General features: G+C 36.1%; 1 protein-coding gene across 2 annotated transcripts; it reads left to right on the forward strand.

Moving 5' to 3' along the window:
• The first annotated feature begins 3,093 nt into the window (after positions 1–3,093).
• Positions 3,094–23,832, forward strand: LOC149018910 (putative homogentisate phytyltransferase 1, chloroplastic). 2 transcript variants are annotated; one of them, XM_089154448.1, is made up of 13 exons: positions 3,094–3,274; positions 3,495–3,743; positions 7,039–7,178; positions 7,288–7,371; positions 7,512–7,586; positions 7,795–7,878; positions 9,246–9,335; positions 20,321–20,422; positions 20,509–20,604; positions 20,812–20,883; positions 23,119–23,217; positions 23,335–23,439; positions 23,696–23,832. In XM_089154448.1, the coding sequence occupies exons 2-13, from the start codon at positions 3,524–3,526 to the stop codon at positions 23,735–23,737; spliced, it is 1,209 nt and encodes a 402-aa protein (XP_089010574.1). In that variant the 5' UTR covers positions 3,094–3,274; positions 3,495–3,523; the 3' UTR covers positions 23,738–23,832. The 2 variants fall into 2 exon arrangements, with proteins under 2 accessions (XP_089010574.1, XP_089010576.1); XM_089154450.1 differs by lacking the exon at positions 3,094–3,274 and having other exon boundaries at positions 3,471–3,743.
• The last annotated feature ends 1,916 nt before the right edge of the window (positions 23,833–25,748 follow it).

Genomic DNA, 25,748 nt, shown 5'->3' on the forward strand with positions numbered 1-25,748 from the left:
GCAGGACCTGGCGGTAGACTAGTAGGGAGTTTACAATTGGTTAACCGATCATTCAAAGCGTTAAATGTGAATGTTTCATTGCAAGGTTTTGATTTTGGAAGCCCCATGTTTTCAATGGAAAAGAGGGGTTCATGTAAAAAGTTCTTTTTATTTTTGTTTTTAAAAAACAAATAAAAGAAATTCTAAGTATACATATAATACCTAGAGTCTATAGACCAGTGAAAGATTAGGACAGTCTTTCAATTTTTTTTTACATTATTTTAAGATTTTGAGCAAATTGCACTGGCATTCTAAAATTGAGGCTTTAAAGCACTGATATCCCATTTTTTGTTTGAAAAACACATAAGTCCTATTTTGTTAGAATTGTTAGTTATATTGTCGCAAAGACTATTATATCCTTCCAAGAAATCTTATTCTCATTTACCTCAAAAAAAAAAAAAAAGGTCATTCTTCTGCCTATGAAGATTATTTGATGAATACATTGTTAGATTTTTTTTATTTTTTATTTTCCTTCAAATTTTGGTATGGGTATATTTGAAATTAAAGAAAAATAAATAATGGGTTAAGTGTTTTACTAACAGAATGAACATATGTGTTAATGAATTGGGGCGTGTGTGTTTTTCAAACAAAAAGTGGGATGTTAGTGCCTTAAAGCCTCCATTTTGGAGTGCCAGTTAAATTTCTTCTAAGATTTTATGAAACCTTTTATTTTATTAGAATTATATATCTTTCCATTCTTTTTCATCTCTCCCTTCCCACTTTCCATATTTATTATTTATTTTTATATTTATGTTAGAAAACAAGCATTAAATAATCAAAACATTAGTTGAACTTGAACAGAGAAAAGAGATAAGAAGAAGATAAGAAGAAGAAGAAGAGCTTGCTTCAGCCTAGAACCACAAAGCCTTTTTATTTATAGTTTCTAATGAATCTAATACAACTTGAGAGACAAGTAATTGTTCTCTAGAAAAATGAAACAAAAAACTACAGTTTTAGTAATTTCCTAGTTCCTAAAATAGAAAATTCTGAAAATAAAAACTACCACCAAAATAGAAACTATGAGTTCTAAAAACTCCCAAACTTTTTGTAGCAAGACTCTTATATTAGAAATAAAAAGTAGAGTAACATCACTAGTATTATACTGTTCACGTGAACAGTAACATGAACAATATAAACTGATTTTACTGTTCACGTGAATAGTAGAAACCATATTTTAGGAGAACGGTAAAATGAATAGTAAAAACCATATTTTATGAACAGTAAAATAATTCAACATTTTTTTCTCTAAAAAAAGATAATAATAGGATTCGGAAACTAGTAATTGGTAACTGGATAATCAGTAATCGGATAATAAAAATCGAAAATTTTTTTGTTAGAGTAAAATATTAAACAAATTTCTCTAAAATATGGCTCATAATCGAATTCCAAAAACCAGTAATCCAGTAACCGGAAATTGGAGATAAAAAAATGACAATCACCAATCAATAATGGGGGGTAGTTTATCAAATTGGATTATTATCGGATATCCGATAAAGTTCTGGATTTGAATGGAAGAAAATCGTCTACAATATACCACGTGGCACATTAAAATCGAATGGTGGAAAATGTTTGGATACTTTTTATTCTTTAATTCTCCCATCCGGGTTAAAATCCCACCTGCCCCATTTCTCTCATAAGTTTCTTTCTGAAGATGAAGCAGACACGGGACTGCGGGAGGCGTCGTTCTCGTCGGTGAGGATCCTCTTGTTTGCTGTCCGAATCTTCCAAATCAAGAACAATCAAGAACACAACCACTACCACTAGTCTCGCGTTTTCCTTAATCCTTGCCATACCTAAACATGGGATTTTTTAGGGGAGAGAAAAATCTTGCAGAGAAGAAGCTTTTTTTTTTATTTCCCGTTCTCCAGGAAGATGCACCGTTTGAGATCGGATGGAGGAGATGAAGAGGGATTGAGTCAATTAGAACCAGCAAGAAAGGGATAAGTATACTAAATCATGAAATTAGAGTTGAGAGAGATGAATGCTATAAGAAAAGGAGGAAACGGCATTAGTGAAAACCACTTTTAAGTTTGAAAAACCATTACCTCCTTTTAAGCCTGAAGACAAAATTGCAAGTCTGAAATGGAACCCAGAATTTTAATAAAAATAAATCCAGGGAAGCTCTGTCCATCGACTTTTTCTGATGTTCAGACTCTCCATTTATTCATCTGAGACAAAATCACCAATCGTAGTGCCACCTAAATTGGAGAACCTAAACCCAATGGGATGAAGCTCTTCCAACTGTGGAAACAAGAGGCATTGGTATCATTGGAAATGGGTATGAGACTCCGGCATGGGTGAGAGTATAGCCGTAAAATGCAGAGACGGGTTGAGAGGAGAGGAGAGAAGAGAGGCGGGTGAGAACTTAACCCAAAAGTGGATGGGAGGATTAAAGAATACAAAAAATATGAGAACCATTTTCAACCATTTGATTTTAATATGCCACGTGGCATATTATAAAACATGCACCGCACTACACTGCAAGATTGTTGCACAGCAGACGATTTTCTTCCGATTTGAATTCGGATGCATTCTCTAAATTTATGTCAGATTTGAATTTAAGATTCGCATAACAATTTTACTAATTGGATTTGGATTGTATCTAAGCCGAATCTGATCGGTGTAGTTAAATGTGCACATGGTAGTTAAATAGGCACTACAATCTATAGATACTACCACCACCTCACATGGACCACTGGGGCACGAAACCCAACAGCCCATGTCCGGTTCGACCAATTAACAAGTTTATAAATTCTTGAAAAGTGTCCATGCACATGGATTCCAAAGAATTAAATTCTAAGTTCAAACAAAGAAACATAAAAAATTGAAATATAAGACAAAAATAAAGCCCATCAAGATCTCTATCCGGTCCCCCATTTCATGGTGAGATGTCAAACTCAGACAAACCCTTCCGTTGTTATTTTATTCCCCCTCAAATTTTCTTCTCCATTCCCGCTTCTTCTCTCTTTTTCTTTTTGTTTCTCTTTATTTCTTTACATGCTCTCTCTTCTTCTCCATCAGCTCTTCTTCCATTAGAAGAACTACAAGAAAACGGAGAATCAAACCACATCTTACCTCAACTAGGTTTCAACTTTGGTCCTCTGCTGCTACTGGCAAGAGCGTAGAGATAATGGAGTTAGAGATCACCAAGGGACTGAATCCCGACTGCGTAGTGCGTACGGCACTTCATCTTTCTCGTTTGGTGTGCAGCAGCTCCCTTGGACAACGCCGACATGTGAGGCGCCCCTCTTTTTTATGTTATCTTAATTGATGCCAAAAACAACAGAAATGAGTAGTTGGACCTCGGCGAATTCGTCAATTATCTTATCTTCTTATATTGCCGACATCATTTCTTCTATAAAAAAACATCCACGTTTTTCTCCTGATATGTACTTCTCTATGTTCCTCTTCCCTACTAAGAAGCTCAAATCTTAAAGGTGATAAAACTGAAACAGGGAAATAGGATCTCCTACATTGCCAATTCATGGCGTTTGCAAAGGAATTGTTGGGTTCTTCTTTGGTGGAGAAGCCATCTTGCGTTTCTGCTTTCGGGTTTTCGTTTAATCATCAGTTGAAGAGAAGATTGGTTTCGAGAATTGGCACTTTGCGGCCTATGCCAACGGCAAGATTGGGTTTGCATGGGTGGCATTCCCCAAATCGGAAGCATTATCTGCAACTATGTCGTCCACAAGGGCAACGAAAGGGTAACTCATTTACTCACTCTTCGCTATTAATGAGTAAGTTTGATGCAATGAATGGCCATAATTAATGACTATTTTTGCAGTATTATACTTTGGCCAGGTTTCTGAAACTGATTACAATCCAATTGAGCATGGGATGTTTTTGGTTTGACAACAATCTAACCCATATGATCAGCTTTTTCTTCCCTCGGGCTAAAACATATAATCAGTTTGGATCCATTACAATGTGATCAGATTATGAATCAAGTTGATAAACTGAAACCAAGGAAACCAAGCTGATGGATGCCTTAGAGAAGTCAAAACTGAAATGTAGGATATTGACAACTTTTGAGGATAACAAAACAGTAAGTCACTTTTCGATAAATGACAAGCTCCAAGAAAGTCGATTGAGGTGGCATGAGCATCTTCAATGGAGGCCCTTAAATACTTCTATATGGAGAAGTGATTTAATCTAGATTGAAGAAATTAGAAGAACTAGGGCAAACCTAATCTAACCTTAAGAGAAGTGATGAGAATACATACGCATAGGTTTTGCCTCATATGTAGTATGGCCTTGATAGTGTTTATTGGAAGGAATCCATGTAGTTGACTCCATTTAGTTAAGAGAAGGCTTGTTGTTGTTGTTGTTGTAAATGTAAATCACTATGTCCAATTATTTTGAAAACATTTTCACCGATGACTTAAAGAACTTTTTGGAGTAAGACAGTAGATAACTAAAAGAAGGTTACAATTTACGGCTTCTCTTTGTTAATAGGATAACGAATTCTTGATTAATTGCATACTTGTAGAATTGCAATTATGATAAATGGGCATTTACTAGACCTAAAGATTGAACCTAGTTGGTTGATGCCATTAGGAATAAATCAATCTAAAGGATCAGGTTTCCTGGATTGGTGGAGAACAAACCCTTTCTTTGATGGATGCTTGTCTTTTCCCTACTTTATGGTATAGTAAGTATGTCATCCACATATATTTTCATCCTAAGACCATAAAAGTCAAACAAATATCCCTCAAAATATATAATTACAATGTTTGCACCAGTGGACAACTCACTTGACCCCTATATCTTAACTAGTGACAACAGTTTGAAAATAGGCCCATAACAACTAAATTCGTTGATAGTCTAGTTTCCTATCAGCGGGAAATGTCGGATATAGTGTCTTATATTCCATCACTTGCATTTGATGACTGATTCTGAAAGGCTTTGGGGCATGAAGGAATTAACCCACCTTGCATGTTATCGTTGTTTTTCGGGCCTTAATGAACTGACTGGTCCATTTGGAGGTTTTGGTTGGGAGTCCCTCATGAAGAATTGCTTTGGTAATGACTATTTCAATTAACTGTTACTATAGAATGGTGCTATGAGTTTTAGTGAGTGATTGCTCTATAATCTGAGAGTGATGCTTGGATAAGCGGCAGTTAAGCCCTTCTCCATTCATAATGAAGCAGATCTCATCTCACTGTGGATATAAGCGGTCTTGCTGAACCACATAAATCTTTGTGTGATAGTTTGTTAGTGACTCCCATTCACTTTTCTGCTTTGTTATAGAGGTTTCGGTTTCTACTGGAAAAACATGTCAAGTTAGGGAAAAGATGCTTTGCTTCCTTGTTCCCTTGTGCAGGAAACTGGAAATGCGAAAGAAGCTCTTGCTGTTAAGGGAGTGTCCAGATGGACCACTGATGCATAGGGCTAATTTTTTTATTATTATTGTTGAAGTATATAAACTTGGGATATTTATTGTTCACTACACTATTCACGTGAACAGTAAAAATCTGTTTTTACTGTTCACGGTACTGTTCATGTGAACAATAAAATCTGTTTTTTGTAAGGTAAAAGACAATATGGGTTACTGCGGACCAAGTAGGTAAGGTAGTATGGGTTACTACGGACCAAGTAGTTAGGTAAATGACAATATAGGTAAAGACATGTAATGATATCATTGTAGAATGCCATAAGTTGAGGACAAAGATCTTCACAAATAATATCCATCAGCACATCTTGAGTAGATATAGAATAAGGTACCATTAAAAAACAGATTTTACTGTTCACATGAACAGTACTGTGAACAGTAAAAACATATGTTTTTACTGTTCACGTGAATAGTGTCATGAACAGTAAATATCCCAAGTGTATATACTTCAACAATTATTATTATTATTTTTTATTTGATGTTCTTCATATTGTGTTACTTATGCTAGAAGAATTATTCACTAAAGACTGTGTCAGCATTGTTGTTCATGGACATTCAACTCTATTTGCTGAGCATTAGCTTAGTTTTCAGATGCTGTATCCATTTTCTGCCTGAATTTTTGTTATATCATTCTTGACACACTTAATATGGCAAACTAAGGAAAGCTGAACAATTTCTAACACAATACTTCCTACTTCTAATGGTCAAATCATCACAGAGGAACACAGTAGCCTACTGTCCATATAAAGGAAAAATCTCAGTTAAATTAGGATGTAGGTATTCATCTGTCTGATCTGTTTTGTCCCATGTGGACTGGTCCTTTGATATTCTTACAATTGGATAGTTGGGAAATACCCTAGTTAAGTGACAGAGTGTGTTTCTTGTTCTACTAAACCAGGGACACTGTCACTTTGCATAAAAGAGTAAGGTAGTTAGATCCCTTCTCCCACACAAATTAAGGACACAATCACTTGGTATAAAAGGGTAAGGTAGTTAGATCCCTGATCCCATTAGACTATTCAATATTCTTTCCGTGTATTGCGATACTCCAATAGTCCAATGATGCAGGAGAAAGGGGAGGGGGCTTCCAATTTTGTGTTGTTTGCCAAGTTTAATTTTGTTTTTGCTCCTCTAATCAACTAAGGATTTAGTAGAGTAATCCAGTTAGCCAATATTTAGGGGTTGGTTCTGGTGGCTAAAGGGTTTCTGTATAATGAAGTTTTTGGGTAGTTGTTGTAGGTCATTGTTGTGTCTAAGGAATGAAATTTTATTTTCTCTTCTCCAGTTTTGCTGGCATTATCATTTCCCAAGACCAAAAGCCCTCGAACAAGTTGACAGCATTCGTCACTGAGCTGTACAATTCAGTAAACTTAACAAAATAATAGCACTCAATTATTTTCCCAGCCTTGTTATTAAAGTGGTAGACAACTTTAGCGCATACTGTTAAATGGTTTTCTTTTGTAAAATGTTGGCTTCACCAAAATTAGTTCAAGCACAATCTGGGTTAAAAAACTGCATATTTTTCGGTGCCAGTTTCAAGTTTCATAATTCAAATAATTTTTAAAATGAATTCCATGTCAAACAAAGCTTTCAACATTATTGTCCAGGACTTCCAGCCTTAGCTGATGATCAACAGAGTGTGGAACAGCTGCAGTACAATGAAGATGGTAATACTCACCAGACTCGCCTTTCAAAGGGGGTGGATACTTTTATACAGTTCACTCGCCCTTATGCTTCTTTTGGTAGTGTAAGTTTTCTTATTACCCTCTAAATTTAACAAGTTGACATTTTTTCACAAAGTGAAATTATTCTCAGAGCATCAAATATGTGTCTACGTGTTTTTTTTTAATAATCAGATTGTGGGGATAATAGCAGCATCTCTTTTTCCAGTAGAAGCTATTGCTGATCTTTCTCCCAAATTTTTTATGGGAGTATTCCAGGTAAGCATTAATGTTGGAAATGGTCACTAAATTGTAAGTTCTTCACGAAATTTTCTGGGTCCACTACAGGTAATATTCATGGTTGGGAAACTTTAATATATCTTTTACATTGGTATGTTACTGATATTATTTTGTTTCAGGCTGCAGTTGCAGCGATGTTGATGAAGACGTATGTTAGTGGCATAAACCACTTGTATGATGTAGAAATTGACAAGGTATGTCTGAGTCTGGTTTTTGGTTACATTCAAGTAGTTTAATGGACGACCCCATTTAGTTGGGATGAGGCTTGTTGTTGTATGCAAGTAATTTAACGATAGAATCTGTCTTTTCTTTTAGTTTAAGGACTTTATAGTTATGGTTAACATGATTGCTTTAATCTCTATTTTCATCACTTGCTTCTTAGTATTTTTCCTATGTCTTCAGATTAACAAACAACATTTTCCACTGGCTTCTGGAGCTTATTCAACTGAAACTGGTTGGGCGATTACTTGTGCAACTGCCTTACTGGTATAAAATATTATATCCACTTGTCTTAAATGCATGTATAAAACTTTGACTCAGTATTGAGGGGGTAAAAAGCACTCTCAAGAGTTGAGAGAAAAATACTTTCATAAAGGGCGAACTGGTGTCAAAGGCTTCCGCACAAGCAGAGCTTGGGGCACAGTTTTTCTACGCAACCTTGCTCCAGTAATTTTTGCTGAGAGGCTGTTTCAATGCCTTGATCTCAGGCTACAACTATAGTCCACCAACCATTGCAGCAAGGTCCGCTCCTAAGAGAAAAATACTTTCATACGTAATGAAAAAGGTGAATTAACTAAATCTTAAAATATCATTAATGGAGATTCTAAAGGGAGGGACAAAATAATATTATAAAGCTTTGTTCACCCAAAAGCTCTACGGCTCATCCTTCTAAAGGTTGCATTGATGATGTTAAGTAGGTAATTGAAGGTGCTTTTTACATGTTTATGTTTTCCACTTCTCATGACAATACAACCTTGATTTCTGGGATTTTGAAATTTGATCTATTTTTCCAATGGCTGCTTGATGGGCCTATCTGGTTGTCCGTGTTGTACTGAACAAGTGGGATGTATTGCCTCATCCAAACAGTAAGGAGAAAGGGTAACAGTAAGTGAATTTTTCTGTAAAGGTTAGTAAAGTTCTAATGTTAATCAGATCTGATCTTTATGTTGAAATAAAGCATGGACAATGAGGATCTGAAGAGAAAAACTAGATTTACCAACTTGGTAGTTTCAAGTTCCAATTAGCCACATTTGAATAATTTTTGGTAGAATAATGCAAACTTTGGTTTGATAGAATAGAGAAATTCTGGTTGCTGTAGCCAGCCAGTTTGTTGGCTTGAGACTGATATCTAAGATTTACCGTTCTGTGGCTTCTGCCCCTGTTCAGGAGTTTCTAGTAGGGATATTTAACATCTTTTAAGGTTGTTTTGTTGGTATTTGAACAGCATACAGTGACCCTAGTAAGTCATGTTTTGTACTATTCCTATTTCTTCTATTACTTATTATCAAAACAGTAGTTGTTTGCATCTTTTCTTCTCTAATACTTATAAGGTTTGTGAGTTTTAGTTGCTTTTCACTTGATTCAACTTGCAATTTAGTTTTTTTTTTTTTAAATACAAATTAGTAGTGCTACTATTAATTGATATCCCTACCAATTTTCCTCTGTTCTTCCTTTGGGATTGTGTAGAAGACATATGGATTATAACAAAGGTATTGGGGTTAATTAAATTGCTCTATAGATCATTGTATGTTTCCCTACCTTCTAATTGTTTTTATGTTTCATGAGTATCACTAAAGCTTTCCATTAACCACTAAAAGTTGTCATTGTTTTTCTTTTAAATATTTGTTTCACAGAGCTTTTGTATCGGATTCTCGGCTCACTCTCCAGCACTTTTGTGTGGGTTACTCATAACTTTCGTATTTGGAACTGTGTATTCCGTTAATGTAAGTTCTTTGAAACCATTTCCTTTCCTCTTTTTATTTTATTTTATTATTATTATTATTATTTTCCAATTTCTGTATTATAGTACAAGAGAAAAAGGCCTAAACATTGCCAAAAAAGAATAAGAAAGTGCGGTAAGAAACTAAAGAAAGTAGGAAACGGATTTTCCCCCAAAATAGAAGGAAACAAAGAGAACATTTTTTTCTTTTTAAATTAATATTCTAAAAGAATTGAAATGACCCAATGATGCAATATCTGTTTTAGAAATTTATTAGTTTCTTTATGGGCTAGGGGCTGCAAGTAATTAGATCTAAGACAAAGTATGTGGAGAACCACACCTCAAACCATGAATAAATGACATATATCTAAAAATTTCATGGAAGTTCTAGTGCATCGCATGTATATTTGAGGTGTGTCTTCGAAAAAAATGTTTCCCATCATTTTCCCCTAAATTCAACAATTCCAGACATTCCAAATAGTATATCCACCAAATATGATGAAGCCAAATATAAGTGAATGCTCCTACTGGTATGAAACATGGTTCTTTGACATGCTTTACTTAAATCCCACTAGTTGCCTCGGACAAATAGTGTTGAGAAACACAACTTTGGTAGAATGGATTGATCAGTGTGATCTCAAGCCCTCTATTTATAATAGAGTGGAAAGAGCACTAAAACTTTGGACAAAAACAGTGATAGAGAATGCTGAATGGTCCATTTCTTAGCAATGGAAGAATAAGAGCAGTCCACAATTCAAACTTTATATTTCCTAGAAGTGGGAGAATAATGTAAGAAAAGAGAGGATGAACCTGTAATATGATTTGTGGCTCATGTATCAATGATCTAAGGAGTAGAACTGAAGAAACATGGAAGCTTGTAAAAGTTTTACCTGAAGTAGCAAGGTAGGAGTATGGATAGTGGATGAAGCAGTAGTAGAGGCTGCATCGGCAATAGTAGACTACAAAAAACGTCATAGAGTAGCTAATTCCTCTTATGAAAAACCAATGTCTGCTGAGGGTGTTGGTGGAACAATCTCAGAAAGATTAGCCTTTTGTTTTCCACTTCTGTGTGCCCTTTTCTGCTCAAAATCAGTAGGCTTCCCATAAAGCTTCCAATAGTTGGCCTTGGTATGATATGGTTTGTGACAGTGCTCACACTTGACAATTTCGTTGGTGGAATCAAATTTTGTGCTAATAGACTATCGGGTTGATTTCTCCACAATAGGAGCATGAAGCATGGCTAATTAACGGCTTTCCTCAAAAATTGAACAAGGTCATAAGAGTGTTTTAGTGTAAGAAAGGGACAATGACTTAATACTTGTACCTTGATCTAATTATACTCCACATTCAAACCAGGTAAGAAGTCATAGACCTGAATCTTATCAACATGCTTCTGATAAGTACTCACATCATCTGGATAAGTGGGGTGATTCAACTCCTGCCAAAGAAATCGCAATTCAACATAATATTGGGCTATAATTAGTTCTTTTTGGGTAGTCTCATGAAGCTTCTTCCGTAGCTCATAAACATGTGCATCATTCCCTAACTGTCCATTTGTTTATGTAGTAGCCTTCCAGATCTGGGCTACAATATCAAGTAATAAGTATCCACTGGTAATATTTGGATGCATGGAATTTAAAAGGACTGACATAATAAGAGAGTCATTCAAGATCCATTTATCTTGAGAAACATATGCGGTGGTAGGCTTGATAGTAGTGCTTGTAATGTGTCCAATAAGTCATTTTCTAGCGAAAATTAACTATGCAGATCGAGATCAAATCAAATAATTTGTTCTATCAAATCTTACCGAAAGAGGAGGAAGAGTAGGATAATGTTTGGAACCAATGGAAGTAGTAGTACCATTGGTGGTTGCCATATTTGCAGAAAACTTGTTGTTGTTCTTCAGTCTTCACCCTTTTTTAGACAGCTAAATAGCTTGACCATCCAAATACATCTAGGGATTCATGGGGATAGGACAACATCTCCTTTTTTTTCTGTTTTTTTTAAACAAAAGGGACCCCTAAATATATAGGAAATCAAAAATAGACCCCTAGATATATGAACAATCACAAATAGACTCCTAGATTTATGAGAAATCACAAATAGACCCCTATATATATGGCAAATCACAAGTAGGTCCCTGTATATATGGTAAATCACAAACAGACCTCTGGATATATGTGAATTCACAAATAGACCCCTGAGTGTATGTGAATTCACAGAAGGGACCTCAAAATTTTATTTTTTTTTGGGAAAATTAGTGTCACTGGTTTTGGTTTAAAGGAGAACTAACAGAACTAGTGCAAGGCAAAAGAAGAAGATGAATGGAGTACATGGGGATGGGTTGTGGTAGCTAGCATAGAAATGAGTTGCTGGTACAGCAATGGGTTGTAGGTGGTTTGAGAGGCAAAATGATGGTTTGAGAGTGCAAAATGATGGGTTGCAAGTGCAGTGATGAGTTGCAAGTGAGTCATTAAGGGCTGGAATGGGTATAGGTGCAGGTGAGATGGTGGTTTCAGGTCTACGATGAGTCGTTAAGGGCTGGAATGGGTAGAGGTGCAGGTGTGATGGTGGTCTCAGATCTGGTTTCAGGTCTGTGATGGTGTTAGGTTACTGGTGGTGTAGCGGCAACAGTAATGGAAGATGAAGAATTGATGCAATGGTGATTTCAAGTCTGGTTTCAGGTCTACAATGGTGGTTAGGTTGCAGGTGGTTTAGTGGTAGCAATAATGAAAGACAAAGAATCGAGAGGGAGAGAGAGAGAGAGACCCCTGATTTTTCGTCTCTTGTTTTTCTTCCCCGATCAAACTTAGGCTTTGATACCATGTTGAGAAACATGACTTTGGTAGAATGCCTTAGATTGATCAGTGTGATCTCAAGCCATCTATTTATAATAAAGTGGAAAGAAAACTATTACATAAATACCTTTACTTAGGTAACAAGAAATAGAAAATTATATGAACCAAAACTCTAAAAAAGTTGAACTCCTAGTAGAACTCAACCAACAAATAGGACTCAGGAAATCAAAATTCTTGAAAATCTATAAAAATAGAAAAGGATCTATTTCTATCATTCCTCTCTAACAAATTTATTAGTTTAATTTTGTTAACATGTAACAGTGTAGTGTTTTTTTTTCTTTTTTTTTTTTTTTTTTTTTTTTATCAGTATGACAGTTAGTTTCAAATTTGTTCTTGTGAAGCATACAACATTTGCATTGAATTAGAAGGACTTTGACATCTTTTTAGGGTTTTTATTTGCACACATTAGTACTAATATGACACCAAGAAATGCGGTGTTTAAATACAAATAAGGTTTGCTTTTGATTATCAACATATAATTAATTTATTGAATTTTCGTACTTCCTAAGACCCTAAAAACAATAACCTTAATATCTTTCAATTTAGCCATCGAAACCCCACCAAACTTGGGGAATCATCTTCCTATATTAAAACCTAGATTCCCTCCAAGTTTCGGCCTATTCTAACACCTATAAACCAAAGCGTCCATCTCAAGAAATTTATCCCATTTCTCCCATGGGTTGGATTTTCATATCTTTCGACAATAAAACATAACCTAACCTTTCCTTTAGGAAATATTGTCTTCACAACCCTTATCTCACAAAGGAACCCTATTAGAAAACAAGCTTTAAACAAGCAAAATAGCAGTTGAACTTGAACAGAGAAAAGAGAGAAGAAGAAGAAGAGAAGAGAGATGAAGAACCAGTAGAAAAGACCTGTGATTCTTAGCTAAAAAGTCTAGAATCACAGAGCACTTTTATTTATAGCTTCTAAGGAATCTAATACAACTTGAGAGACAAGTAATTGTCCTCTAGAAGAAGGAAACAAAATATTACAGCTTTAGTAACTTCCTGACTCCTAAAATAGAAAGTTTTGAAAATAGAAACTACCACCAAAATAGAAACTATCCTTTCTAAAAACTCCCAAAACTTATGTAGCAAGATTCCCACATTAGAAATAGAAAATATAATCAAAACAATAGCATAATATTGTTCACGTGAACAGTAACGTGAACAGTAAAATCACAAATTTACGTATACTTCAACACTTCCCCTCAAGCTAGAGCATACAAATCTCCCATGCCCAGCTTGCAACAAATAGACTGAAAACTTGGTCTGAATAGAGCTTTGGTGAACAAATCAGCTAGTTGGTCAATAGAGCTCACAAAAGGAGTTGCTTTAAGCTTCTTCTTCACTGCATCATGCACAAAATGACAATCTACCTCTATATGCTTCGTTCTCTCATGGAATACTGGATTACTAGCAATGTAAGTGGCTGCTTGATTATCAAAAAACATTTTCATAGGGGCAGAAACTGGAAATCCTATTTCCTCTAACAATGAACGAAGCCACATCAATTCAGCAGCGGTGTGGGCCATAGCCCTATACTCAGCTTTAGCACTAGATCGAGCAATGGTGGATTGTTTCTTACTCTTCCAAGTCACAAGATTTCCACCAAGAAAAGTACAATAACCTGTGGTTGACCGGCGATCAATGACGGATCCAGTCCAATCTTCATCAGAAAAGGCAACCGAGTCCATACTCCGATTTGGTCGATAGATGAGCCTTTTTTCGGGAGCACTCTTGAGGTACCGAAGCACCCTCATCGTTGCATCCCAATGAGCCTTCCTAGGAGACTGCATAAACTGACTCAACACACCAACATAATAAGAAATATCAGGACAAGTAAGAGTAAGATAAATAAGTTTCCCAATAAGACTCCTGTAACGGTGGACATCATCTAACAAGTCACCATCATCACGTTCTAACTTCAACTGAGGATCCATGGGAATGTCGCTAGGTTTAGAAGCAAGCATGCTAGTCTCAGTCAAAAGATCTAACACATACTTTCTTTGTGACATACTTACTCCTTTTTTACTGCGGATCACTTTAATCCCCAATAAATATTGTAGATCACCTAAATCTTTGGTTTGGAAAGATTTTTGTAAGTGTGCCTTAACTGTATGGATTGCATCAACATCATTGTCTCAAAGGACAATATCATCAACATAAATTGCCATAATAACAACACAATCACCCTGCCATCTAACAAACATAGAGTGATTAGCATAACACTGTACAAACCAAAAGACTCCACAGTCTTGCTAATTTTCTCAAACCAAGCCCGTGGAGACTGTTTGAGTCTATAAATCGCTTTATGAAGCCTGCAAACACGAACACTATCCTCCCCCTGAGCAACATACCTTGGAGGTTGCTCCATGTAAACTTCTTCATGAAGATCACCATATAAGAATGCATTTTTTATGTCAAGCTGAAAAAGAGTCCAATCATAATTCACAGCCAAAGATATCAAGACACGGACATAATTAAGTCTTGCCACAAGAGAAAAAGTCTCAAAATAATCTACACCATATGTTTGTGTATAGCCCTTAGCCACCAAGCGGGCCTTGCCCACCGCCACGAAGGCATAGAACACCCAGCGGACCACACCCCCGGAGGAGGACAAAGACCATGAGAGAAGAAGCACCACCACATCCAGCGGCCCACGGAATTAAGAGCCGGATGATGGGGGAAGACGGGACGACAAGCGGCAACGAAGCGGGGGAGAGGGGTGAAACAAATTGGAAACGGTAAACAATGTTGAGGAAGTGCAGTCGGTATCTTTCCTTAAAGCAATTGGTAAGTCATCCGAAGGCAGAGTGGGATCTCCACTAGAAGAATCCGACGGTGGAGAGGATGAAGAAGGAACATCCGTAGGGGCGCAGGGGGGGCTTGGGGCTCCACTAAAGGAGAGCCGCTAATATTTGTAGGAGGAACTCTACTATCCACAATATGTTCTGGCAACTTATGTCTTCGCGATAAACCTGTAGAGGAACATTTCTAGTGGAAGGAACTAAAGAGGGAATAGGAGGAGTATCATCCAAAACACAGTTTTCAAATGCACACGATTGACTTAGATAATAAGGAGTGTCTTCAAAAAAGGTCACATTCGCACTTGTAAATTGTTTGCGAAGAACCAGATCATAACAGCGAAAACCTTTTTGAGTGCGTGAGTACCCAAGAAAAATACACTTAATAGAACGGGGGGAAAGTTTATCCAAAGGATGTGGTATGTGAACAAAACACACAACCAAAAATTTTGGGTGGAACTGAAAACGGTTCTCTATTGGGAAAAACAATTGAAAAAGGAGATTTTTCAGAAAGCAAAGGCATAGGCATACAGTTAATTAAATGACCAGCAGTCAAAATTGCATCACACCAGTAACTCTTTGGAACATTCATTGAATCAAAATAGCGCGTGCAACCTCTAAAAGGTGACGATTTTTGCGTTCAGCCACTCCATTTTGTTGGGGAGTGAATGAACAACTGGTTTGATGAATCATTCCAAGAGAATCACACAAATTAGATATATCATGTTGCACGTATTTTAAAGCATTATTAGACCGAAAAATTTTAATAGGAAGAGAAAATTGAGTCCGAATTTCATGAATAAAACTTTTAAATGTAGTTAAGAACTCTGTCCGATCGTTTAAAAGATACAACCATGTAAGACGGGAGAAATTGTCCACAAAAGTAACAAAATATCGAAAACCATGCCTATTAGTAATTCTACAAGGGCCCTAAATATCAGAATGAACAAGAGAAAATAAGGACTCACTACGAGAGATAGAGCGTGGAGGATAGGTGGCACGATGATGCTTCCCTAACTCACACGCTTCACAATTTAATCTAGACACTGATTTAAAAAAAGGAAATAAAATTTTTAATCTAGGTAAAGACAGACAGCCTAAACAATAGTGCCACTGGAGAGCATCTACACAATCATCAGAAAGAGCCGCAATAGGGGTAGCATAGTCCAGATAGTAGAGTCCGTTCCTTTCACACCCTCCACCAATCGTCTTCCTTATGTGAAAGTCCTGGAAAACACAATAAATGGGAGTAAAAGTCACAAAGCAGTTTAGTGCTTTAGTTAATTGACTAACAGATAATAAGTTAAAAGGAAAGTTAGCAACATGAAGTACGGATGATAAAGTAAGAGAAGGTGTAGGAGAAACACTTCCAGAGCCTAGAATAGGTGTGGAAGTCCCATTAGCTATGACAACAAAATTTTTAGTGGTAGATTTAGAAAAAGAGCTAAAAAGTGATGACTTACGATCATATGGGAAGAGGCCCCCTGAATCGATGATCCAAGGGGTGGGAGTAGAAGTGAGAAGTGCTATGTTACCTGCATGAGAAAGTGTGGCAGCAGAAGTACTAGTGGATGTGGAAGCGTCAGTTTCAATATTTTGCAATCGGCAAAGGATTTGACTTACATCATCTCTTAGAGTCTTAGACAAGTCCCCTAAAGAAGATCCAGAACCACTATCGTTGTTTGCTACAGTATCAGTACCACCATGAGAAACGGCATGATTGGCAAGGTGTTTGGCCCACTCTGGTTTTCCATGTTTGGCCCAACAAGCTTCCACTAAGTGCCTTGTTTTACCGCAATGAGTACAAGTCGAGATGTCTTATCAGACAGTTGAACACCACGACCTCTAGAAGACCTACTAACTCCCCCTGAACCACGACCACGTCCCCTTCCATAAGAGGTAGTGAAGGCTGAATTTTCTCCTTTATAACTTTTTTTTTTGGAGAACTCCCTTCAGGCAAGGCAATACGTTGAAGTCTAGAATATGCTTCACTAAGATTAGGGACATGCTCACTAGCAAGAAGATGTCCTTTGACAGATTTCAGTTCAGGGTTCAATCCTGCAAGAAACTTAGACACAAAAAATTCATTCCGTTGGGCCTTAAGCTTTTTTATATCAGTGGTGAGAGGTTGAAAGACATTCAACTCCTCCATCATGCCTTTAAAGGAGTTGTAATAATCCTACAGAGACTTGTCAACTTGCTGAAATTGAAATAGTTTTTCATAAATACTAAAAATTTGAGTCATATTTTTAGCTTGGGAATAAATCTCTTGCAAATCATCCCATATTCCCTTTGCAGTCTTATGGAACATAACATTCGCTGCAATATCAGGTTCCATACTATTCCACATCCAAATTTTGATGATTGCATCATCTTGGATCCAAAAAAAATAAGATTTGTCAGTCTCAGCAGGAGGTTCATCCTCAATGAACTTAAGCTTACCTTTTGCAAGTATGTACACCCAAACCGCTTGTGACCACAAAAGTAATTAGAACTACCTTTGAGCTTGATAGATGTAATTTGAACGTTTACATGATCTCTTTGAGATCCTTTTGATTCAGCCGTACTCATGATTGAGTCACGTGTAAGTGAAGACATTAAACTGAGGTAGATATCACTCAAATCAGTTTTCCAAAACTTGAAGTAGAAAGAACACAAAAAAAATTCTGCAACCTTAGGATAGAATAGGAGAAAAAAAAAAGAGGTAACAAAGGTATACAAGTTCTAGAACGTGTAAGAGTAAGGTAATAGGTAGAGAAGATCAGTTCACACGAATATCTGATCTAATAGTCCATAATATACAGCATTAGGTGGCTGCACACCAAGGAAACAGAAGAAAAAAAAAGAATTTCAGAAGAGAATATTGAGAACAACACTATTTTAATTCAAAAAAGCTCTGATGCCATTTTAGAAAACAAACTTTAAACAGTCAAAATAGCAATTGAACTTGAACAGAGAAAAGAGAGAAGAAGAAGAAGAAAAGACAGATGAAGAACCAGTAGAAAAGACCTGTGATTCTTAGCTAAAAAGTCTAGAATCACAGAGCACTTTTATTTATAGCTTCTAATGAATCTAATACAACTTGAGAGACAAGTAACTGTCCTTTAGAAGAAGGAAACAAAATATTACTGCTTTAGTAACTTCTTGACTCCTAAAATAGAAAGTTCTGAAAATAGAAACTATCACCAAAATAGAAACTATGCTTTCTAAAAACTCCCAAAACTTATGTAACAAGATTCCCACATTAGAAATAGAAAATATAATCGAAACAATAGCATAATACTGTTCACATGAACAGTAAAAACTACCACCAAAATACGAAACTCATACCCCTAAATTCCAAATACCCCAACCAAACCTAACCCTAGAACTCTTCAACCAACCCATTTCCTTCAACCGTCGGGTATTCTAAAAGCCTAATTGATTGCTGATTCTATTAAAGAGGATCTTGGAGTAAACTTACATCTAGGGTAACATCCTTACAAGGTAAACCCTAGAATTTTGGTTTATATCAATTGGTATCAAAACTAGAGGAATCAGCAGTAGCCAGAGCTATGAATCAATGGTAGTCTGCACCATGGATGGTTAACAGTCAACTAGAGAGAAGGATGAGGAGTTGAGAACTACTATGAGGAAGACTATTTTGATTCCAGACTCTCCCTGAATGTTATACCAAAGGTTCACGTGAACTGGAAGAGAAATTGCATCTTCTACATTAGACTCAAACCAAGTGAACATACAGCGTGTAATATCAGGTAAAATCACAAATTTAGAGAAGAGGTTAAGGGGGGGGGTAGAGGGGGGGGAGGGGGGCAAAGTGATGACTGAAACACCCCAGGGCCCAGACATTAGGAGGGGTGGGGATGCAATGCCACCAGAGGATCGAAAAAGGGAGACCGGTGGACAATGATGATCTATAGGGAGAGAAATACCCTAAATTCAAAAAAAAACCTAACCCAGAACACAAAACCCCCAACGTCAGGGTATTCTAAAAAATTGATTGCTGAATCTATAAGAGGATCGGTGAAATTGGGAGTAAACAAAGGATCCCAAGAACACATCACTTGGTGGTTTCAGATTTGAAGGACCAAGTCAAGAAAGAAACCAAGGCCTACCTCCACCAAAGGAATCTGAAGGACCCAATTAGAAAAACCCCTAGAATTTTGGTTTAGAGGAGGGATTGGTAAGAATAACAGGCTTAAGACAGAGGAAGATTAAAGAGTTGATTCAAGACTTTGATGAAAAGGTCATGACAGGTGAAGAATGTGCTTCTACATATTACAAGATGATAGTAAAGCAATAATACCAGTTGGAGATGTGCCTGATGCTGTACCTCCTGTATCAGAAGTTCACCTTCCTCAAAATTTCGAAGGGGCACCAGGCTAGGAGTGGGACTAGGGCTAGGGAGGGGTGTGATCCTACTAGTGTGAAAGGAGGGGCTAAGGGTGAGGTTGATGAAGTTTCAAGGGGAGGGGGTGGGCTGCTATTGCTGGGATGAGAGAGGGGGCCTACAGATGGGCTAAGGAAGGGGGATGAGGGGGAGGTTGGAGAATGGCTGCGTAAATGCTGCTGGAGGTTGAAGAACTAATGCTTGAGTTGAAGAAGAAAGCACACAACCACCTGGCTCCAAAAGCCAGGATGTTAATTTATTATCAATTTCAACATAATGATTACAAAGCTTGAAGGCTTTATTTATAGCCTCAAATAAAGAAATAAAAAAGGACTAAGTTGGAAAACCAATTAGAATAGAAGACCTGACTAGAAGAGAAATTGCATCTTCTACATTAGACTCAAACCAAGTAGAACATAAATAACTTGCAAATGCTAATTAGAAAAATAAAATAAATACATTTAGGGTCCAGACAATGCATCAGTCTAGAAAACCCTTGAATTTTTCCAAAATGAAAGGTTCGAATTAGGGGTCCTAGGGTCTAATAGAGAGAGAGAGAGAGAGAGAGAGAGAGAGAGAGAGAGGAGAGAATTAATGTTTTACACGCAAACTTCAAATTGATTTTGAGCTGTCTAATTTAGATTCTACCTCGCTGCTACTAACATGTCTGGCCTCAACAAGATAAAATAAATAAATATATAACAATTAATATACATAAATATCCCTGTAAAGTTGCACATAATTGCATCAGGATTTTTCAAGTTGATTATGAGGGATGAGGAAGATTAATGTCCTGATTTATTTATATATGTGTGTGTGTGTATATATATATATATATATATATATATATATATATCCTGACTCATTTATTTGAAAAATAAATATTTCATGCTTATTTATCTAACTTATTATCTTTCTTTTTCTGTAAGTAGCTTCCTTTTCTCAGATGGAAAAAAAATCCCCTACTTGCAGCAGTCTGCCTTATGTTTATAGACATGTTCTCTATTTATATCCCGAGCTTCATACATTCTCAGGTACATTTTTAGCCACTGTCAATTATTCTAAAATTTTCATGTTCATGGTGGAGTAACTATAATGATAATTATTTACAAATCTGCAGAGATACTTACTTGGAAGGCCGGTTGTAATTACAAAGCCAGTGTTACTTGCAACTGTCCTAACATGCGTACACTCTATTGCTATCTTTATATTCAAGGTAAGTCACTATTATATAATGAATAAGTAAGAAATTTATTTAAGGGATTTAGTTATTGATTTTATTGTGCCTTGTCATTTTAACTTTTCATACATAAAAATTAAACCATAGCATATGGTTGAATCCATTTTATTGATTATTAACATAGGAGAGTAATTATAAAGAATTTTTATTCTTTATTCATTGTCATTTTGTGGCATTTGACAGGATATACCAGATACAGAAGGAGATAAAGTTAATGGTATACAAACTTTCAGCACTGACCATGGAAGAGAAAAAGTAAGTGGAAAATCCTGCTTGCTTTCCAATCATACTCATCTGTAGAACCTTTTTGCATAATTAATGTCCATATGGTTATGTTGTAGATTAAGAGATTATTGCTCTGAGAATGTTGCTTTGTTCGTAGTTGCAATGGGGAAGTTATAGTTACAGACTTAGGTAAAAACCAACTCAGAGTAGGAAGAGAACACAAATCTGAATGGAAAATAAAATAGGAAAGATAAGAAAACAAAAACATGATTAAAATAGGAGTTTTAAGAAGAGTCCTACTCTGATTAGGAAACCTCTCGATCTAGTGTTAGATTGGGAAGGATTTTTCCCTCTCACAACACTCCCCTTCACATTGGAGTATTGATATCACACATGACTCTGAAGGTTGCAGGCTTTATTTATAGCCTCAAAAAGAAACAAAATATGACTCTAAAGGAACATGTTAATAATGTAGGGATGTCCTCCAAGTTTGCTTTTTGATTAGAGGGTTAAATTGGAACTTGTTTTGGGGGTTTTAGGGGTCCAAAATTTTTCAAGGAAATGGGAATAAAATAGGAAAGGTGGACGGGGTTGTAGGTCTGAAGAATACCATGGAGGGGCCTTGTGGACGCTTGTAAGGGATCTAGAATCTAGAATGGCTTCTTGAAGGTCAATAATCAATAACCACTGGCAGGACCAGCGAGGAATGAAAAGAAAGTAATTGAATTTGGTTTATGACAAAGCAGACCAGCAATGAATGAAAACAAATTAATGAAATTTGGTTTGTGACGTGTTAAATGGGGATGCTAAACACTTCTGATCAAAGTATAATAACTGAAACCCTCTAGACGCGCACCATTCAACTTCTACTCAAGGTTTGCAAATCTCAGAGTTTTGTTAGAAGTTGGAAAACCCATCTCCGTCTGCAGCCATAACCTCGTTCTTCAAGACTTGCCTTGAACTTTAGATGTTAGTCATTTGTGCACCCTCAAGCAAGGCTTATGAAGCAAAGTGTGGGATCTCCTGGAATTCAATTCTGAGCACAGATTGGGCATAATGTCTACCGTAAGAAAAGAAAGAAGAAAAAAAAACCCATTGCTGCACCAAATTTCAATTAGAGGTACACCAACTCTTCCTTAGTTGTGATTGAATTTGCACCAAGTCTTTGGTTTGTCAAACATGGTTAACCGACACTAATTTTCAAAGATTCTAGACGTAAGAAGTACAAAAAGAAAGGAGCAGTACATGGTGGACAATACTATTTAGGGGCACCATATTGAATACATGGTGCTCTATTCCCATTTAAAAGTTTGAATTTGCTCAGTTAGGATTGCCATTTTGATACACGTCAGAGATTCCCAGCTGTCCAAAATAGCATACCTGGCCAGCCATTTCGATCCAAACGCAACAGTAAGCTTCCTGCTTTCCTGAAGGATTACACCCACTGAAGAAGATCAAAGTTGTTAGAAGAGAATCAGATCTGAAGTAACCATTTTTTTCTTGATTTCTGCATCAACTATTTTCTGTAAATGTAACAGAGATAGATGTGAATGAGAGACAAGAAAGTTAATTCCCAATCTTTCTCAATCTCATCTACCACCTTCTCCAATTCTTCCCTAATTCCTCTACCTTTGCAACTCTAATTCTCCCCCAGTTGGTATCACATTTGGTAAAAATTAGGAGCCAGATCATACATCTGCCTGACATGCCCACTTTGGTTTTCTGAAAAAAAAATGAAAAGTGTAATCTTATTTTGGAAAGAAGAGATTACGACCAAACATTTGTATCTGCATTAATTATGCGTGAATTTAACAAGGATATCATCGAAGATCAGTTCTGGATATCTGAAAACGGAGACCATTGGATGTGTCATCTTTACTTCCATGATTCCATCTAGTAATTATAGCTCCAATTTGTTGTCTTTGAAAATGGAAAGACATAATGTTGAATAATGTTCTCTATTGTTATTTTCTCAGAGAAATTTTTTGTTTTCTAATTTATTTATTTTATATTAAAGGTTGGTTATATGTAATGACTAGATAAAAATATCAAGTGTAAATAACTGTATCAATTAATATTTATTAAGAAAAAAAGGAGAAAGAAAAAAAGAAGAAAGAAAAAAAAGAAATTCAATCATTTATTGTTTTCATATTTTTTTCCATGTTATTATTTTGCCTATGTTTGTTCTGGGAAAGTAAGTTTTCCCCTTATAGTAAGTATGATGACAAAATATCAACCTAACATGTTTCCCATTCTTTTGAACAGGCATTTTTTGTTGGTATCAATATTCTTTTAGTAGAATATGTAATTGCTATAATAGTAGGAGCTTTTTCTGCTTCTACTTTATTTAGCAAGTTTGCCATGGTAAGTAACTTTCCCCTATGTAATGCAATGTGTTTGTGATCCACTTATAACTTGTGTGTTTTAAGACGCATGCATTCAAGTCCTTTGTAATCCAATGTGATGTTTTGTTGTATATAGGCAACAGGACATTGTTTACTTGCTTTAGCTCTATATTTTCGTTCTAGATCTGTTGATATTACAAACAACTCAGCAGCATTCTCTCTTTACATGTTCATTTGGCAGGTAAGTCGCATTGAACTCTTGAAACCATTCTTAATTATGTTTTCTCACCTAGTAGTGTCACTAGTGCCACTCATTATTAAATTGACTTGAAAGTGGTCTATAAGAATATTAGTAGGCATATTAACCTATGAATATACAAGAAACAGTGGATATACAAGCTCCAAACTCAAAAATGATCAGTGCTTAGTGATTTTAATGATAAATGCAAGAATATTCAATTATGTTCAGATGATCACTGAAACTTTTTATTTTGCAGCTATTTTATCTTGGGAATGCTCTCTTACTACTTTATCATTGAGAAAAATATCATATATAGTAAGGTGGCATGGTCAATGTTCAATGGAGAACCTTTGATGCTTCAGTTTGGAGTTATCTGATTCAAATTGAAGGAATTAAAAGAGTCTAGTATGTAAGAAAAACCTTTGGACAAGTGTGGAAGCACATGCATCGCATAAGCCTTGTATCAAGTATGACTTTTGAATAGCTAGAGCACAAGGATGTATGTAGCTGGCTCATTTAATTATGATAAGATTAAGTTGTTTGTTTTGTTATTTGACTTTTCTTAATGCAACAATAGGAGGGCTTTTGCAAACTCTTGAAAAATGAATTTTCACCCAATCATACTCTTAACAACTCAACAGTGTTGTTTACCTTAACATGCAGGGAAAACTTGGTTGAATATTTTGTCGCATTGCCATTCATGCTATAAACACCAAATGACTGGTGCATAGTCCAGTTGAAACCACATCAGCCATTGGCTCACCACGAACACTTAAAATAAAATTTTAACAATTAAGTACCTCTGAGGTGTGGGAAAAAGAAAAAAAGGCGAATCCAGTGTTGAAAGGTTCTTCATAAGCAGAATTGAGGGGGTAAATGAAGGGGCAGAAAGACCTTACCACCTCAACAAAAAAAAAAAGTTGAGGTTGCTATGATGGCTTGGCCTCAGGCTAAAATTGTGTGGGAAACTATCAGGAAGTCTTGCCAAACACAATTGATGCTAAACAACTAGATTAGGTAGATCAAAGGTTCAATACATTAAAGAACTCATGCTTATAGGTGATTTACATGTTCATAAATTTTCATTTTAGGTTTTAGAATTATTAATAAGACTAGTTTCTTGAACTTTTGAGTCTAGTTTTGTAAGTGAGATGAGATCTATAATTTAATTGGTTGAAGAAAGATAGTGCCTATTTAGAAGTGGGGGATCATCCCCCCGGGGGGGGGAAAAAAAAAAAAACAAAAAACATAGATAGTAGTGACCCGGAAAAAATCCATTTTTCAAATGTGGTCTTGTCTCCGGACACACAGAGACATGTGATATGACTATTCAATCTTCAACAATCATTTTGTACCTGCACCTTCATAAGCTTTTGTTTAACTTGGCTGATTACTTATAAAAATATGGATTTTCATCCAACCCAATCAATTAAGAAAAGAAAACTATTTTTTGAATTAGGATTTCATCATTATACTTGTTAGGTAATATTTATCACCCATATAGAATACTTGTTCTCCTTCCAAACCTAGAAAGGAAATTTTTGCCACCTTTTATTAATTTGAATGGACAAATGTTTTTTGTCAGAATTAAACCATTTTTTTATTTGAAGAGATCTGAAGGACCCAAAGTGTGTTTGTGCACAACCAATGGATTCTGGTGAGTTGGAAAGATGGACATATTTGTATTTTGGTGTCTTCTTCATATACCAAATGCCTTAGCTTATACATCATCAACTAAGAAAAGTTTAACAAACTATGATGGGTCTGAACCCTAGTATTAAACAAGTGAACCAGATCAAACCAACCAAAAACCTAAATTGAACCAAACCATGCATAATTGAGTTGATGTTGGATTGCTGTATGGTGAAACCATCTGAAATCGGACTAAATCAAAGCAGATAGAAACCACACAAACATGGATTACCATCCAAATTGAAATGGAAACTGAACCTTTTTTTATTTGTTTGGTTTCAAAGTAACCCATTCTGGTCCACATGGAACTGATTCAGCTGGATAAAAACTAGGCCGAACCAGCTGATTGATACCCTTAGAACTGTACAGTAAGGTTGTTTATTACTGAACTTGTTTTGTGCAATGACTAGTGCCCTTGTAATCTCCTGCTGAAAGCAAATGACTACTACTTTTATGGCATCTCTATTACTGGTCTTTGTATAATCCAAGTCACAATGGAAACACTTAGGGTTGGGCCTTCAAATGCTTCTCCTTTCCATTTTATAGGTAAGTTCAGTTGGTAATGACAGGTTTGCTGTGGCATTACGTACCAAGACTGCACAAAGATTCAGGTTTAA

This window comes from Hakea prostrata, chromosome 4 (assembly GCF_041222555.1).
Source record: "Hakea prostrata isolate BN-2017 chromosome 4, UWA_Hpros_2, whole genome shotgun sequence".
NCBI classification, from domain to species: Eukaryota; Viridiplantae; Streptophyta; class Magnoliopsida; order Proteales; family Proteaceae; genus Hakea; species Hakea prostrata.

Bases quoted from the DNA above. Each gene is read 5' to 3' on its own strand.
- LOC149018910 (XM_089154448.1), top strand. From the start codon at position 3,524: ATGGCGTTTGCAAAGGAATTGTTGGGTTCTTCTTTGGTGGAGAAGCCA. The intron at 7,587-7,794 runs GTATGTCTGAGT...CTATGTCTTCAG, and splicing joins ATGATGTAGAAATTGACAAG to ATTAACAAACAACATTTTCC. The intron at 20,605-20,811 runs GTAAGTCACTAT...GGCATTTGACAG, and splicing joins TTGCTATCTTTATATTCAAG to GATATACCAGATACAGAAGG.